The sequence below is a fragment of the Solanum pennellii genome, chromosome 7 (genome assembly GCF_001406875.1).
Source record: "Solanum pennellii chromosome 7, SPENNV200".
Lineage (NCBI taxonomy): Eukaryota > Viridiplantae > Streptophyta > Magnoliopsida > Solanales > Solanaceae > Solanum > Solanum pennellii.
The window spans coordinates 766,601-784,827 of record NC_028643.1 but is presented as its reverse complement, the minus strand read 5'-3'; the positions used below and the strand labels follow the sequence as shown (position 1 = coordinate 784,827).

At 33.5% G+C, this 18,227-nt stretch overlaps 4 protein-coding genes across 6 annotated transcripts; 2 read left to right on the top strand and 2 right to left on the bottom strand.

Annotated features, from left to right (window-relative positions):
- Positions 1-346: 346 nt before the first annotated feature.
- LOC107024712 (low temperature-induced protein lt101.2-like) lies at positions 347-2,224 on the bottom strand. Its single transcript, XM_015225696.2, has 2 exons — positions 2,081-2,224; positions 347-621 (listed from the first exon to the last, which is right to left on the bottom strand). The coding sequence occupies exons 1-2, from the start codon at positions 2,168-2,170 to the stop codon at positions 496-498; spliced, it is 216 nt and encodes a 71-aa protein (XP_015081182.1). The 5' UTR covers positions 2,171-2,224; the 3' UTR covers positions 347-495.
- A 1,037-nt stretch (positions 2,225-3,261) lies between these two features.
- On the top strand, positions 3,262-5,313 carry LOC107024219. 2 transcript variants are annotated; one of them, XR_003579638.1, is made up of 3 exons: positions 3,262-3,438; positions 4,799-5,189; positions 5,220-5,313. XR_003579638.1 is itself a non-coding variant. In XM_015225153.2 (2 exons), the coding sequence occupies exons 1-2, from the start codon at positions 3,378-3,380 to the stop codon at positions 5,119-5,121; spliced, it is 384 nt and encodes a 127-aa protein (XP_015080639.1). In that variant the 5' UTR covers positions 3,263-3,377; the 3' UTR covers positions 5,122-5,311. The 2 variants fall into 2 exon arrangements, 1 of the variants encoding a protein (XP_015080639.1); XM_015225153.2 differs by having other exon boundaries at positions 3,263-3,438; positions 4,799-5,311.
- Positions 5,314-7,363: 2,050 nt separating this feature from the next.
- Positions 7,364-14,442, top strand: LOC107026369. 2 transcript variants are annotated; one of them, XM_015227315.2, is made up of 3 exons: positions 7,364-7,689; positions 11,008-11,558; positions 13,341-14,442. In XM_015227315.2, the coding sequence occupies exons 1-3, from the start codon at positions 7,533-7,535 to the stop codon at positions 14,262-14,264; spliced, it is 1,632 nt and encodes a 543-aa protein (XP_015082801.1). In that variant the 5' UTR covers positions 7,364-7,532; the 3' UTR covers positions 14,265-14,442. The 2 variants fall into 2 exon arrangements, with proteins under 2 accessions (XP_015082801.1, XP_015082800.1); XM_015227314.2 differs by having other exon boundaries at positions 11,002-11,558.
- Positions 14,443-15,005: 563 nt separating this feature from the next.
- Positions 15,006-18,221, bottom strand: LOC107024042. Its single transcript, XM_015224922.2, has 4 exons — positions 17,876-18,221; positions 16,647-16,717; positions 15,679-16,201; positions 15,006-15,478 (listed from the first exon to the last, which is right to left on the bottom strand). Exons 1-4 carry the CDS (start codon positions 17,990-17,992, stop codon positions 15,284-15,286), a joined length of 906 nt encoding a protein of 301 aa, XP_015080408.1. The 5' UTR covers positions 17,993-18,221; the 3' UTR covers positions 15,006-15,283.
- Positions 18,222-18,227: the final 6 nt, after the last annotated feature.

Here is an 18,227-nt window from a genome sequence, read left to right as displayed (position 1 = left end):
TGGAAATATGAATTATAAGTTCGTGAGGTTATTAATTTTCGACCTACAATTTTAGATTGATTATTAGTGCTGAATATTTAATTTTTAGTAAAATAAACAAGATCTCGTTAGTAGTGAGGATTTTTTATTAAAAAATAATTAGTTCGTTTTACATTTAAATAACTCACAAGATAATCATTGACAAATCAAGGAGTTCCAACATCTTTATTTTTTAAAAATTGTGTACCCTTATATTTTTTCTTTTGTAAAATATACTTATAAATAATTTATTTTCTCAACCTTATCATCAAAAAAAATATTTCAAAAAATAAAGAAATTTGATACGAAAATCTCATTCTAATCAATGAAAAATAGGGACATGATAAACTTTTATTAATTTTTGCAATTAAAGAACCAATTAAATCATGTAGAATTATTGTTTTCCTATTATCCAAAAACAAAAAAAATAAAAATAGAAATAATAATAAATTAAAAATTAAAAAAATATAATAATGACTAGGCTGTGAGTGGACGCCATTCTTCATCTTGATCATAACCACGAACCACAATTGCATAAATTGCATAAATAATTCCAGGAATATAACCTAATAGGGTTAATATCAAGCAAATCAAGAATTCACACTGCAAAAAAAAAAAAAAATTAAAAAAGTTTAATCAAAGTGATTAGCAAAATTTATTGTGTTGGAAGAGTTTATAATCCTTTGATTTCGTATTTGATATTCGATACTCACATGACTGATTCAAATATGTATCACATAAGGTTCATTAAAAGGAAATCGTCATATACGATCACCAAGCATGATGAATTAACTTAATATCGTTGAAACATTACTAGAAGTTTTTCTTTTAACTTTCAACGTGGCGTTTTAAAATTCAAAAAGTTAGAGTGACAATTCTGAAAATCTAATTTCAAAGTATTTTTCTTTTCAATCTGTTGAAAAATTATGAATAAAAAAACTATCTGATATGATACATGTGTGATTCTTAAGCAACGTTGAATACGTTTTTTTATTACAAATAATAATTTAATCACGAACGACGATAATTGCATAAATGGCATAAATTATCCCCGGAATATAACCTAGTAGGGTCAAAATCAAGCAAATCAAGAGTTCACACTGCAAAACCAAAAGAAAATAATTAATACTCTCTCTCTTCAGAAATGTTTGTCATGTTGCGCTTATCGAAAATCAATTTGATTAATTTTCAAAGGTAAATTAGATCACATTAATTCGATATTTTAAACAAAAAAATTAGATATTCTAAAACTATATGAAAAGTACTATAAATTATAATTTTTTCAAATTTATATTAATATGATGAAAAAATGCATCTTAAAATGTTAGTCAAATTTTTTATAATTTGACTCTAAAAGTAGAAACCATGACAAATAATACCGAACGAAAGAATAAAAATAATTAACAAATTTTATTGTGTTAGATAGAGATTCTAATCTAAGCATCTCCTTGTCACTAATAAGCATGATGCATTTAAAATATGTTAGTTTGGTAATTGATTGATTATGGAAGTTTTAAAAGAAAGATTTTTTTTTAAAAAAAAAAAATAGTATAAAATATTTATGTGATTATAAATTATTTTAATTATGGATATAAAATTTAATTATTTCAAAGTGAATTTCTTATTATTTACTTTTTGTGAACAAAATTATCTTAACATAAACATTATGAATTCAATCAAGTACTTGTTACTTATCATCAATATTCATATCACATAATTTGAGTGGTCAAAATATAGACAAATAAATAAATAAAATTCTTCACTATCATTTAATTATTTATGATTTTCATCTACTTTACTGACTAATCAATTAAAACACATTAGGTGCAACTTAAAAATACTTGACATGAACAATAACAAAATCAGAAATTTCCCTAGAAATAATTGAGATTTGATGTCTATATATATATAAAATTATTTTTTAACTTATATATATATATATATGTAATATCAATTTTTATATACATATTATAATTTTTAATAGAAGGTATTTAATAACCGTTCTTGATCAATAACTGATAATAAAATAACTATGAAGAGTGAGGGGGGTGGGGGGTCTTACACTGCAACAACCATGTCTAAAGAAAACTCCAAGAGGTGGAATTAAGATTGCAAGCAAAATCTCCAAGAAAACTTCACATCTTGAAGCCATATTTAAAATATTTTATTTAATATTTAACAAATTTTATGAAGAAAGTTTAATAAACTTTTAATGTATTGAAAATAGAGTTAAGTTTCTAAGTGATAAATCCAGCTTCTATAAGTACAAAAAAATTTTGTTTTTTTTGCTGGTCTTAAGGAAATAATTAATTCAAGATTCAAACTCACTAAAATGTAGGATCTTATATTATTTAGTACCTTTTTATTCTATTTGGATTCAGATCTATATTATATAAAAAAAAATCTTATTCAATTTTAAATATAATTAACATCTTAACTTTAAGCACTTTTTGATTCTCGAATCTTCATATTTTCATATTTGAATTCATGTTTTCAGTAAATTAAGGTCGTATCATATTCTGATTCATGTCTAACATGTTCTAAATTGGACCAAATAATATCATTACGGATCATTTTAATAGTTGATTAGGATTATATAGAATTAATTACATGTGGATTTCTAATATTGCAATCCAAATATTGTATCGATTTTATTATAGTAAAATAATATTATCATACATGATATTACTTATATCAAATTCAAAACATGAATAATTTAATGTATGCATGTATGAAATTTCATCGACACACTTTAAATACATTAAAATATTCTTACCCATTTTTCTTTATAATTTTTTATACACTTTTTTTGGCTCACGTAACCACTAAACATCTTCCACGCATCTTAATTAAGTGGAATGAGTCAAGTAAGTTAAAAGGTGTACAATTTATTACTCCCTTCATTTAAAAAAAATGATCTCTTTTTCTTTTTAGTCTGTTTAAAAAAGAATCATCTCTTTCTTTTTTTTGATAACATTTTAATTTCAGTTTTTCACATGACATGTTTAAGATCACAAAAATCAAAGTACAGTTTTGTACATTTGATCTAACTTTAATTTAGGACCACAAGATTCAAAAGTTTCTTTATACTCTTAAAATAGTTCAAGGACAATAAGATTAAGTCGTGTCTATGATTTCAATCATAATCTAAGAGATACTTACATCATGTTCTCTATTTAATTACTTAGTACGAATATGATTATGATTGAGTTGTAAGTACTCAATATAATAAGTCGTATTTATTAGAGAACTTTAAATCTTCCTGTAGAAAATAAACCCTAGCATATTTGCTCTCTCTCTTTCACTATCGATTTTTGTTTCGGCAAATGTGAAATTTGAAGTTTTTTATGTGAATTTTGATGGATCGTTACAAGTATAAAGCTGTAGATGAAGGTTACTTCACTCAACAAGCCATTCGAGGTTCTGTTATCGATTTTTTCCTCTTTTTTATTTCTCTGTTTGATGAATAAATCAAAGAGATTTTGGGGGTTTTGTTGTGTTTTTCTGTTTGATTAATAATTTTATAGTGAAAAATGCATCGACTCAAAAAGATTATCTTTTTGCGAGTTTTATACCTCTAACTATGATTTGTTTCCATTTTTTTTAGCTGAACTATTAATCGACTAATTGAATGATGGTGATAGTTCATTTAGGAAAAGGGATTAATGTATAGTTTAGGTGTGTTTTAATAGATAGATAGATAGAAAAAAGGAATAACGGATAGTTGAGGTGTGTTTTTAATACATAGATGGTGATAATTTAAGTAGGAAGACGAAACTATTGATGGTTTGGGGGGTAAATCTCGCAAAAAAAAAAAGTTACTTTACCCTTCGGGGTGGCCCAATGGTTTGAGTTTGGGACTTCCATGTTGGAGGTCTCAAGTTCGGAACCCAAGGGGCTTGCCTTCTGGGTCGATCTCATCGCACCAGGCTTGCCTAGTGCGGTTACTACTTCTATGTGGTTTGCGAGTTATTGAATAGGAGCGAGGTTTTTACTATCAAGCTGTAGGATAGAAATTGTGTTGTTCAAGCCAAGTATTGAGCTTTTGGAAACTCTACTTGCTTTGATCACTTGCTTTATCAATCTAGTCGTAGTGTGGTTCTTGTTCTTGAAAGATCGTGAGAAAAACAGTAGAAGCGAGCATCATTTTATACATTTCAGCATTTGGACCTCTTTCTTTAGCATGTTGTTTAGCCCTTTCCGCGGATGTATTCCTAATATCACACCATAAAATGGGAAGGCATAGTACATGCGAAAAACAGACGATGTATGGTATCATTCTCGAAAGTGAACAAAAATCCATCTAGGTAAGCCAATGCTGTTACAAACCAGCTTCCTTTTTGTAAATAATGTAGTTTATTGAGTGAACGGAGGATAGTGTAAGTTAGCATTGTTTTTCTGTTAAGTGGACAATTCTGTAGTGATAGAAGGGATTTTCGATTTTATTTGTGTTTTGAGTTGGCCTCTGTGAAGTGCATTAGGAGACGTTGGGGTTAATTTCGATGAGAATGTAGGAGTAGTGTTAGTGTTGTCGTGTGGTTTGTTATATTGAAGTAGCAATTATTATTGAGTAAAGAGAAATCTTGATGTTGAAAATGCAATGAGAGAAATCTGAGGCGGAGCTAGAATTCTTGCTCTTTTTATTTCTCTTTTTGACGAACAATTCTGTAGTGATCGAAAGGATTTTGTTTGTGTTTCGTGTTGGCCTCTGTTAACTACATTTTAGAGACTATTGGCTAATCTCATCGTTGCTCTTTACTATGTTCATCGCAACTTTCAGCTGGCTACATAGCATCGCCTGATCATAGCCAACACCAACCTGCTGATATGCGTGAGGAAATCATAAGAGAGATTGAGAAGGAGCGTATCAGAGAGAAGATTATTGCAGAAGAGATTGCTCGTAGACGCATGGTGGAGTCTGAAGTAAGAAGAGAGCTCGTGATGGAAAGACAACTAGCAAAGCAGAGCGGAGAAGGATTATCTCCCTGTTCTTCTTCTTCTTCACTTCCGTTCTTGAAGCAACAGAGTGACGTAACATCCTCAGAGGAAAGAATTGCATCTTCACAGATGAGAGGGTACACGGAATTAGATTTTAAGCCTTGACATAACGCCATTTGAGGAGCTTCTGTGAAGGTAACTAAGCGAAGAGCGATAAGAAGATGATAGAGAAGTAGAGACACAAAGGACCTTCCTGTTCTTTAGATTTTCAATTTCGTTCTTGTGATTCCTACGTATCATAATATTGTAAAACTATCGCTATTTCATGTAAATAGAAGGACTTAATTTGCTCTATCGCGTAATTTTTTCTTTATTTATCAAGTGAAATATGTAACATCGCTCATGATTTCTATCAATCAGTCAATAAGAGAGATTTTTTATAAATATAATTTATTGAAGAATATTTTTAAATTGAAAAATAATAATGTCTTTTTTGGTAATTAACATTTTATTAATCTACCACAATTAGCTAATCTATTAATATGCCTCAAGTCAATTGTCATTTGTTTTTAATATCTTTTTAGAAATTTTGTGGTTCATGAAAATAGAAATTAAGCATAATTATGTTATTGGAATATACATTCTTAAAGTGTTACTTAGACAAGAGGGAATTGTTCGGATGGTAAATATCCAACACTTTCGATTTTAAAATCGTAAAATCGAGTCAGCAAGAGACGAAAAAAAATAGAAGCTCCTAGGAGGAGTACAAAATGAATTTAAAAATGTATATTTTTAGTTATCTCGATAACTCTGTTAGCGTGGAAATCGACTCTTATTAACGGATTGAAATTAGAAAAAAAAATTAATTTCAAAAATATGATGAAATAATTAATTTTGATATACATATCAATACATCCAACTCCCTTCAACTAATGATGTTTAATGGTAATATGTATGAACCTAATGCCATTATTAATAAGATTTTATTTGATTTACATGAAGATAACAATGTCTTGCAAATTACATCAGTGTTAGCTTATATACCTAACAATATTCATGATGGAAATTATATGGCACAAGATAGAATTATTGTTTTTACATATAGATTTATAAATGGAGAACAAAATACAACCATTGAAATGACTATAGTTATATATAAGTAAAATAATAAATTAAGTGGTTAAATAATATATTTTGAACATCCTTAACACAACAATATAATGTAATCTAATGGTTTCAGGTGTTTTGAAAGAGTAAAGATACACAAATTTAAAGTGCTTGTGTGTTCGAATTTCACTAATAGCAATTTTCTTTTTCCACTTTTTAAAAAGAACAGATTCACTTTAGCACTTGAACACCCTTTATCAAAAAAAACCTAGCTCCGCCACTGGACTGATTAATGATTCATGTATTATTAGATGCAAAGAATGTGGTATAAATATTATAAAAAAAGATAATGATATTTGAGAAATAAATATCATTTACGAGGATATACGAATATAGATATCTTCTTTAAATGATATTAATATTTTATATATTTCTAGAATATAAAATGTGCAAGCTCATAATTTAACAAAATTCTCTATTTTCCGTCCACGTAGAGTTATAGAACTCTTTTGTCGAAATCCTATAATACGATTGGACCTTACTAGCAAAAATAAATTCATTTAGATAGTCTTTTGCGTCTTTAATTCAGCACATTGTTAACAATATTTTATCGATAAAAGATTCATTAATAAATCCGTATCTTTTTTATTTAAACACAAATTCATTTTTTTCAAATTAGAATGTAAAAATGATGCAATGTATCGTATGAACATTTAAAACAAGACACGAGATATAGACAATCAAGTTATTTATCGAAAAAGAAGAAGAAGAAACAATTACTAATGATTTTATTCATAGAACATTAAAGGGTTGTTTGTTACAAAGATTAATAGCACAAATGTAAAGACGGATAATGCAGAGATTATTTTTTATCAAGGGTGTATCTGTTCTTACATAATCTTATACGTGGATTAAATACTAATATAATATGAATAAGACTCAAATATTCCCGTAGATCATTATCGAAATCTCAGAGACATGTCTAAACTAAACGAATATTCTATAACTTTTTTTTTATTATTGTATACACGTTTTGGATTATGTAGCATACTGACTGACTCCACGTAAGTTTAGACACGTGGAAAATGTTTGGATGTCACATGAATTAAAAGGGGTTATAAAATTACTAAAGAAAATAAATTCGGGATAATATGACGTTAATTTAGTTATATGTATCTTCTCGAATTTAAACTTTAACGTATTACTTTTTCTAATACACTCTGCCAAACAACCCGTTAAAGTGCAAAATCTTTCTCACATCCTACTCAGCTGACTGCTTTATAATGTGTTGTACCTGAGTCAGAAAAAAGGTCTCATTTTTTCAACACAAATTCCCAAAATCACTGTTCATCACGGCCAGAAAAAAACCCTACCTTTTTTGCTCTCAATCTTTCTCTATAGATGTAACGATTTGCTGTTTCGGCATTGTGAATTTCAAGAAAAATTTCAAATTTTTTGAGTGAATTTTGATGGATTACAAGTATGAATCGGTCGGCGATCATCCGGCGCCGGCGCCGGCGCCGGTGCGGCCTCAGACGATGACGAGCTATGCACAGCATCCACATCCTCCGATGAGTTATACACAGCTTCCGTCTCTCACTTACTTCTCTCAACAAGCCATTCGAGGTTTCTTCCTTCTCTCTGAATTTTCGCTTTTTAAATTGTTTTTTTTTTCCTGTGGATGAATGATTTGTACGAAAGAAAGGATTTTGAGTTTTGGGTTTGTCTATGTGAAGTATATCGGAAAGGTTTGTGGTTAATCTGGGTGAGAACGTAGCTGATTGAGGTTGTGGAGAGTAGTTTTACCATTCTTTTTGTGTTCAATTCGACAATCTGGAATTTGGGTTTTGTGTTAGTCTATGTGAAGTATATTCAGGAACATTTGTGGTTAATCTGGGTGAGAATGTATTTGATTGACGAGGTGGAAAGTACTATTAGCATTAATTTTTCTGCTCAATGGGACAATTTTGTAGTGATAGAAGGATTTTGTGTTTAGCTTATGTGGATCACATTCAGGAGACGATGTGGTAAATCTCGATGAGGGTGTAGTTCATTGAGGAGGCGTAGAGTAGTGTGACGGTATTTTTCTGTTCAATGGACAATTTTGCATTGATGGACGGGATTTTTGGGTTTTGTTTGTGTTAGCTTATGTAGAGTACATTCGGGAGATGTTGTTATTAATGTCGATGAGAATGTAGTTAATAGTGGAGGCAGAGAGTAGTGTTAGTATTAAATTTCTGTATTGATGGAATGGATATTTGGGTTTTGTTTGTGTTGTGTGTTAGCTTATTTGGAGTACTTTCGGCGGACATTGTGGTTACTCTCTATGAGAATGTAGTTAATTGAGGAGGCGGAGAGTACTATTAACTTTAATTTTTCTGTTCAATAGGACAATCTTATAGCGGTAGAAGGGATTTTGGGATTTGTTTGCGGTCTGTGTTAGCCTCGATGAAGTATATCTGGAGACGTTTTAGTTAATGTCGATGATGATATAGTTAACTAAGAATGTAGTTAATTGAGGAGGCGGAGAGTGTTGTTAATGTTGTTGTGTGGTTTGTTATATTAAAGTGTCAATAGTGATTGAGTCAAGTGGGTGATCCTTTTTCTTTTCAGGAAAGTTGGTCAATGTGCGAGATTTGGAAAATCCTCCATTAGAAATGCAATCTTTTAATTATTTCACAAAAAAAATTGAAATTGTGGCAATTTGGTTTTGGACGGCTAATAAGTAGAAAGAAGTATCTGGCTTGAAAGGTTACAACTTTTTGAAACAATAAGACCTTTCAAGATAATTTTTTTAATGTTTTTAAGTGGTCACATTGTCAAAGCAGCTGCTTTTAGATAACTGTAAAATGCTTGTTGTATCCTAAGAACAGCATTATTTCGTATCACCAAAAGATGGGAATCATTCTACTTATAAAGTGTTTCTGAAAGTAGCTGCCTTTTTTTTTCTTCTGTAAACTTGTTTCTTTTCTACTTATTTGGAAACATTTGTTGTTTATCTGGGTGAGAATGTAGTTGATTGAGGAGTTGGAGAGTAGTGTTAGCATTGTTTTGTAGTGATAGAAGGGATTTGGGTTTTATATGGAGTACATTTGGGAGACGTTGTGGTTAATCTTGATGAGAATGTAGTTACATTTCATTGAGGAGGCGGAGAGTAGTGTCAGCATCATTTTTCTGTTCAATGGACAATTCTGTATTGATGGAAGGAATTTTGGGGTTTTGTTTGTGTTAGCTATTGAGGAGTATATTCGGGAGATTTTGTTGTTACATCTTGATGAGAATGTTGTTAATTGTGGAGGTAAAGTGTAGTGTTAGCCTTAATTTTCTGTTTCCATGGACAACTCTGTATTGATGGAAGGGATTTTTGGGTTCTGTTTGTGTTTTGTGTTAGCTTATGAGGAGTACATTCGGGAGACGTGGTTAATCTAGGTGAGAATGTCGTTAATTGAGGAGGTGGAGAATGGTTTTAGCATTATTATTCTGTTCAATGGACAATGCTGTGTTGATGGAAGGGATTTTGGGTTTTATTTGTGTTTTGTGTTAGCTTATGCCGAGTACTTTCGGGAGAAGTTGTGGTTGATCTTGACGAGAATGTAGTTAATTGAGGAGGTGGAGAGTAGTGTAACTATTATTCTGTTCAATGGACAATTCTATAGCTATAGAATGCATTTTGTTTTTTCATTGTGTTTTTTGTTAGCTTATGTGGAGTACTTTTGGGAGACGTTGTGGTTAATCTCTATGAGAATGTAGTTAATTGAGGAGGCGGAGAGTAGTATTAGCATTAATTTTTCTGCTCAATGGGACAATCCTATAGAGATAGAAGGGATTTTGGGTTTTATTTGTGTTCTGTGTAAGCCTCTGCGAAGTACATTTGGAGACATTTTGGTTAATCTTGATGAGAATGTTGGTAATTGAGGAGGCGGAGAGTAGTATTAGCATTAATTTTTCCAAAGCGATAAAAGGGTTTTGGGTTTTATTTGTGTTAGCTTACATGGAGTACTTTCGGGAGACATTGTGGTTAATCTTGATGAGAATGTAGTTAATTGAGGAGGCGGAGAGTAGTGGTACTGTTTTTGTGTGGTTTGTTGTGTTGAAGTGGCAATAGTTATTGAGTAAAGAGGATGAGAGTTGGTAAAGGAGGGGCTACGATTTTTACTTGTTTTGTTTCTCTGTTTGATGAACAACTCTAGTGATAGAAGGGATTTTGGGTTTTGATTGTGTTCTTTGTTAGCCTCTGCAAGGTACATTTGGAGACATTTTGGTTAATCTCGATGAAAATGTAGTTAATTGAGGAGGCGGAGAGTAACATTAGTGTTGTTCTGTGGTTTGTTATATTGAAGTGTCAATAGTGATCGAGTAAAGAGGGTGATCCTTATTATTTCAGAAAAGTTGGTAATGTGCGAGATTCGAAAAATCCTAAATTGTAAGGTTTAGATTTTTTGAAACAAAAAAACCTTTCAAGATTACCTTTTTTTTTTTAAAAATGTTTATAACATGTTCCATTGTTAAAGCAGCTGCTTTTAGATAACTGGTAAAATGATTGTTATATCCTACGAAGAAGCATTATTTCCTATCCCAAAAGATAGGGAACACTCTATTTTGAAAGTATTTCCGAAAGCAGCTGTCTTTTTTTTCCTTCTGTAATCTTGTTTCTTCTTTACTTATTTCTAACTAGTATCTTAAGTATTTTTCTTATCCTTGATGGTGTTCATTTAAGATAAAGATTGACTTTTGATTCGTTGGATGTCCTGGAATTGTCTATGCCATTGTTAACCAAGCACAGAACTGAAGGGGATGAAATGTAGTTACTTGGAAGAGATGAATTTCTAAGTTTGGCTTTGTTGCTCCTGAGTTATATTGACTTCATGGTGCCTGCATTATTTAATTTATATTGTATTTTGAGACTAAGTTGTTGCTCTTTGCGTTGTTTATCACAAGTTTCAGCTGGCTACATGGCGCCTCAATTTGAAAACAAACCTGATCATATCCAAAACCAACCTGCCAATATGCGTGATGCAATTTGGAGAGAGATTGAGAAGGAGAAAATTAAACAGGAGATTATAGCTGAAGAAAAAGCTCGAAGACACATGTTGGAGTTGGAAGTTAGACGAGAGCTCATGATGGAAAGAGAACTAGCAAAGCAGAGTGGAGAGGGATTGTCTCCTTTTTCTTCACCTGCAATGAGTTTCTCTCACACGCTTCCATTCTCGAAGCAACAGAGTGTTGTAAGGTCTGTAGAGGAAAGAATTGCAATGTCACTTGAGGATAGGATGGGAAGGGACATATCAGTCTCTAGATTGGGTGCAAGAAATGAGATTGGGAGACTTGAAATAGTACCATTTGAGGAGCGGATTCCAGAGATTCCTTTTCAGCAGCGGAGTGTGGAACCAGAAAATTCTGCTTTGAAGCCTGTATCCCACAGTTCAGTGCCGATGATTTCAGAATTGCAGTCCCCTTTGGAGCCTAGCAAAGAAAAAGACAAGATCATCTTGCTGGTCAGTATGTTCTTGTTCATACTGCATTTGTCTATTCCATTTTGCTATCCTGAACTAGATATCATACTTGCTATTTCTGGTAAATTTTTTCTTATTTTTTTTCTTCTCTCTCTTGGGTGAAGTGATTAGTTTCATAGTGTTGCTTTTTCTGGATTCAATTCAAAATAATTGCTAAAACCAGTCAATGAATATATCCATCTTTATGCTTTGTACTGGTTTGTATCTGCCGATTGCAGCTAATCTTAGGACTGCATTCATATACTTACAATGCAATCTCTTACGTTCTTTCTCTCATTGTCTTTTTGTATTTCTGTGTGTGCATGTGTCCTTATTTTGCCTTTTTCTTGCATGCTTCTCCTTTATTGAATGGTAGAGTTTTAACTGGACCTTGGTAGCTCTCAAACATGTCAATAGCATCTAGCAAGAAGAATTATGAAGTAGATCGACTCTATTTCACCTGATTGTGGTAAAAAGATTGCACAGTACATGTCCTTGTATCTGTAATTAGTGCGTCTCAAATGTTTCTTCTATTTTTTGTGTCAACGTGGAAGGCCAGGGCCTTTTGATAACTATCAAGGTTACTAAAGAGGAGAAGCGAGTTAGATATTGCAGTGTGATCATATGAGCTGTAGATTGATCCTGTTTTCTGTGCCTAATTAGTTAGGTTGTTTGTTTTTTGGCTGAAATGATCACAGCTGGGGATGAACCACAAGATTAGACTAATTGCTATTTCTTTGTCAAATGCTAATAAATGATAACAAATGGTTGGCACAAGTGTTGTGCACATATCTTCTAAGTTGCAGTTTTGGATTACGATTTGAATTATTAAATTGTAATTTTGAATTATGACTTCTCCACCAGTTTTGCTAAATATCTTGAGGTGAGTGTGTCCAAATTGAGACTTTTTGCCTCACTTGAAGTTAGTCTTAACAGTTATAATTCTACTAAATATGCCCAAATCATCCTATCGATTCAGAGGTGAGTAGAAGAATGTGTTCAAGGAGCAAATGGATGAGATTGCACATTTAATCTTTTAGTAACCAAGTAACTCCTAAAAAAAACTTTAGTAACTAAGTTACTATTTACCGTCTGTCATGAGATGGTTCATTCAAGATCTAACAAATAGGTTATGGACAAAGCTACACTCTAGAAGATTGTGCAATTAATTCTAGGATACAAATGACTGTTTATCGTTGAGCCAACAGTCTACTGGAAACAGCCTCTACCCCACAAAGGTAGGGGTAAAGGTGCGTACATTGGGTACGTTGTTGTTGCTGTTGTTGTAAGGCTAGTATATGATCTAGCTGTTCAGTTTTTCTTTGAGAGCCCATATGCAAATAAAGTATTGGGAAACCAATACTTTAAATTAATTGACAAGCCGGTGACCTTTGTAGAAGAATGGGAGTCTGTGTATTAATGTGGATTAAATGGACCTGAGGAGAGAGATTGACAAGGAGACATAGGTAGGTAAATAACCACTCTTTCCATATAGGCTTAGCATGATTTGAGGTTTCTATTAGGTGAAGGTAGAGTTATCTGGTAATTTGATGTAAGGTTCGTGTTATGCCTGACGCTGGCTTGGTACAAATATTTAAAAAATGCAGAGGTTCCAACCATTTAAACTATACTGACATCCATTATGTGTGTAAAATCTGGCTCTCATCAGTTATTTCGATTTTATGAAAATAATTATGTATAGCTTTACAGTATCTTTCACCACTAATCTGATTGAATTTTGAAGCATTGTTTGTTTACGAACTTCTCTTGAGCTTTTGGTTGCAGGCTAAGCCTAGTGTCTCTGGAGCAAAACGAAAAGCTGTTACACCACCAGTGGAGGTTGCCAGCCAGCCTCCGTCATCCAGTGTTCCAAACAAAAATGGGAAAGAGGACTGGAGTTGTGCACTTTGCCAGGTAAGTGCGACATGTGAGCGTGGTCTGAATGATCACCTCCAAGGAAAGAAACACAAGTCCAAGGAAGCTGCTTTGCGAGAACAGAGGTTTGGGAAGAACTACAGCATCGGTCTTTTCCCAAAGAAACCTAAGATTAACAACCTTTCAGAAGCCGATGGCAATGTTAACATGGAGCAAATGGTAAAACCAAAAGTTGAATTGTTGCTTCAGAACAAATCAGGGGAAAGATCATCTCTGGTAATTTTGGAGAAAGAAGGTGCAGAGGACACCATCACCCCAACTCTGCATCACAATGCTGATGACTTGAAGAAAAGTGCAAACGCAGCTCCAAAAAAGCAGAAGGCTAGGAAGAAGTACAAATTTTGGTGCGCAACGTGCAAAGTAGGGGCTCTGTCAGAGGTGTCATTGGAGGCACACAGGGTAGGGAAGAAGCATAAGGCTCGTCTCCTGGTGCTCAGCAGCGCTGCTGCTTCAGCTGTCAAGGTTGAGAGCACTCAGACTGTTAATGAAGCATTAAAAGAGGTCGAAGAAACTGAAGCTGTTAAGGTTGAGAACACTCAGACTGTTAATGAAGCATTAGAAGTGGTCGAAGAAACTGAAGCTGCTAAAATTGAAAGCACTCCAACTGTTATTGAAGCATCAAAAGAGGTTGAAGAAACTGAAACTGCTAAGGTTGAGAGCACTCAAACAGTTAATGAAGCATTAGAAGATGTCGAAGAAACTGAAGTGATCGATGAGGTAGGTGCAGGTGTGCCCGACGAGCAGGAAGAGGTGTTCACCACTGGCGATAACTGAGTCCAGTTATTTTCAGGAGTATTATAGTTATTGATGTAGAGTTTAGGGGAGGGATTGTAAGGTTAACTGTGACAACTTGTCTACCAATTGTGATGTGTATGTACTATTTTAGTACTCTATCTCTGTTCACATAATTGGGTATTTTTCAGTTTATGAAATGACATATGATTGGACAAAAGATCATGGAATAGTTTTTCATTATATGTGACATAATGCATGATGTGTGTTGCATTGGCCTTGCCTTGACATACAACAACAAACCTAAACCCAAACCCGTGTAATTCCACAGGTGGAGTCCGAGAGGGTAGCCTTGACATAAAACAACAAACATAAATCCAAACCCGTGTAATTCCACAGGTGGAGTCCGAGAGGGTAGCCTTGACATACAACAACAAACCTAAACCCAGACCCGTGTAATTCCACAGGTGGAGTCCGAGAGGGTAGTGTGTAAGTTTATCTTCTTCCTACATTGTGATTGAGAAGTGCATTTTCAAGTCAAATCTTTTTTCTCATCCTTGCATGTTTCACTCAATTGCTGATATGATGCAAACTTCTTTAACAAAACTCAACCATTGACATACCCGATTTACTCCCACAAATGAAATTTCAAAGAGGATATAGTCTCCACAAACCATACTCCTACCTTATGATGTAACTTTGAGAAAAAACATATCAAAACAATTCGAAAAGAGAAATAATTAAAGTAAACAAGCCATGACAAAATACTAAAAGATAGCAATCTTCAAGAACTACTGATGAATATATTTTCACATTGCCAATCAGTATAGCATGTGTATCATTATCACTAGATATATCTGAGTTCTCTTTACACAAAGGCAAAATGCATACCTACATATTGAGGGGGAAAAAGACATCTAATGGTGTAACTTTTTTTTCATAACCGAGAAATCCTCGAGGTCGAGGGTCAGTAGAGACCTCTTTGGATAAGCTACAACTACCATAGCACTCGCTCTAGATCGAAAGTTTTAAGAGGTATTTATTGAAAATTAAAGGACGGATCAAACCCTCAAAGCAACAGGATCTTGCCAAGATATTTTCCGCTTCTCAACATGAGAAGTTCCTTCTCCCACATTCCTGCATATCGATAACTTTAAGTCTCTGTGCTGATCATCATTTATGTTTTGAATTAGTCCTCTCTTTGTCTCTTCAAAGTTCAATGGTTCAAAATTTGCTTGAGGCTCCTCTTCCCCTATCTGCAAAATGAGACGCCGAAGGCAAAGTGTTAAAATGTATTACACGTCAAATGTATAAAACACTACTCTCTTCCTTTTAAACTGTCCCAAAAGAACGTTGCATTTTTTTATTTCAAAACTCGTTCAGCGTACATCCATAGAAATGTCATAGCATCTATATACACAAGTTCAAACTTGGGATTTCTTGTTTAGATACTTACCGAGATTTCATTCAAATCAATGACTGGAGCTCGACTAGGCAATACAACATCTTTCCCAACATAATCAGTTTCCTGATTCAAATCAAAGACGGGTATGGTACTCCTCAAAACAAAACCATTCCCAGCGAATGACCTGTCATTCTGATTCAAATCAAACACTGGAGCTGCGTTTTGGAGCAGCATTTCCTTACCACTATACACTCTTGATTGGTGCTTCAAACCTGAAACTGTACTACGATGAACAGCGTCTTTCCCAATATGTAATGCCTGCTTATGATTCACAAGAATATCCGAAGGTGTCCTCTGCGATGAAGCTTCCTTTGCAACTTGAATCCTCGCTTTCTGTTTCGGCCTAGGAAGAGGGGGCAGTTTGTGTTGCTTCACCTCCTTTTTGCTATGAAATCGATCATTCATCCCATTTATACCGTATAACTCTGTGTTCAGCAGGGCTGCTCGTTCTTGCTGTTCAAGATGACCTGATGACTTCATCTGCAATAGGTATTTGTGTCTTCGACGCAAGAAACTGCAAAGATGCGGAATGCATTTAGAGTAAGAATAAAAGAAAATTCTGCAAGCATACCAAAAACCAGTCGTATCAGGAGTATCCAGAATTTAACCTTTGATACTTCCCATTAAATCAATTACATTTTTCAAAACCATGGTTCAAAATTTAGTATTGGTTGACATCGAAGTAATTGAGCATGTATATCAATACTATGTGCGAATATATGGGTAAATTTCCACCTCTGGCATCTATAGATGCACATTAACAGCAATATGAATCATAGTTCAATCATCAATCTAATGTTAAAATTATCCAGACACACGATCAATTATCCAAACGATTTAGCCTCAACGTGGTTACTAAGTTGACCTTAGACGATCATTTTGTACAGCCTACACTACATAATGCAACAGACTTGCGCAAAACTCAGAAAAAGAAAAACAAGTCGACAACAAAAACTTACTGAACTTCAGCAAGTAATTTTTGTTTCCTCATTTTCATGTCCTCCAATTTGTTCCTCGTGTCATTAGTGTCCTGTAAATAATTGTAACAAATAAGATGCACGTAAATTAACTGAATATGCACAACCACACAGTATGGTTATGATGGATTCACATACAAAGATTAGTTAAAAAGAAAGATACTTTATCAAAAGATAAAACCAGAAAACGCATCACTAATACTCACTAAACCACAAATATTATTATAACAATAAGCATCACGTGGCTTAAAGTTTCTCAATGGGCATGCAACTGACAAAGTTCTCAACTCTCTACATAAGTTCTTCAATTCATAAACATAACTAAGGAAAAAACAGGAACCAACATAAGACAACTGGTGAAAATAAGCAAATCCGGGAAAAGCCCCAATCGTTTTTTAACAACCGTGACTGAGCCAACTTACGCACACCTCAACTGATTCCATTGGGTACTAGCCACCTCCCACCAGCACAACTATCGTGTAACTCAACTAATTCCACCGGTACTTCCCTACCTCCCAACAGCATAAAGTCTAAAACTCATTCACAACCATATCATCTATATATATCTTTTCTTTCCATTGTGATCAATTACTAATACTCGCCATATCGTAAACAAATTCATTCACAAAGCTAAGGAAAACACAAGAACCAACATAAAACAACTGAATAAATAAATCCAGGGATAGCCCCAATCATATTTTTACAACCACAGTGTCTGAGCCAACTCAGGCACACCTCAACTAATTCCACGGGTGCTACCTCCCACCAGTATAAGATCGTGTAACTACTAATTCAAGAGGTACTTGCTAACTCCCACTAGCACAAAGTCTAAAACGTAATCTCAACCATATCATCTATATAGTACTATAGATCTTTTCCTTCCATTGTGCCAGATTACTATACTCACTATATTCTAAACAAGAGTCCTTCAATTCATACAGAAAACTAAGGAAAACACAAGAACCAACTATTGAATAAACAAATCAAAGCTTAAAAAGGCAGGAAACAAAACAAATCAAAACCAACAACAGTTCCTCAAACAACAAAAACACCAATAGAAATCTAACTACATGAAGCTCCACCAGAGACAAATCAACAAACCGTTCTACACAAAATCCCAAAATCACACAACAATTTCTTTTTTATCAACAATAAGCATAGATCTTCAAAACTACAGGCCAATAACAACCCCAATTTTACATCTTTTTTACCTTATGGAGTTCCAGATAGTCCTGCAATAGAGTCTGATGCTTCAATCTAGCATTATTCTCCTCAAACACCACATAAGGTGATGATTCTAAAGCAACCCTTTTCATCTTCTTAGACATGTGAATCAAATCACAGAGAAATCAAACAAACAAATGCTTAAATCACAAAAAGAACCAATCTTTGAAGCAAATAGACAAAACCAAGGAAAGGGTATGGCGGCAGAAGAAAGAAAAGAAGGAAAAGTAAGAGAAAAAGAAGCGTGTGGAAGGTAAAGACAGAACAATAATACAAACACAAATAGGTTAAGAAAGAAAAAAGAAAGGGTAATTGCGAAAGAATAGAAAAGACAGAACA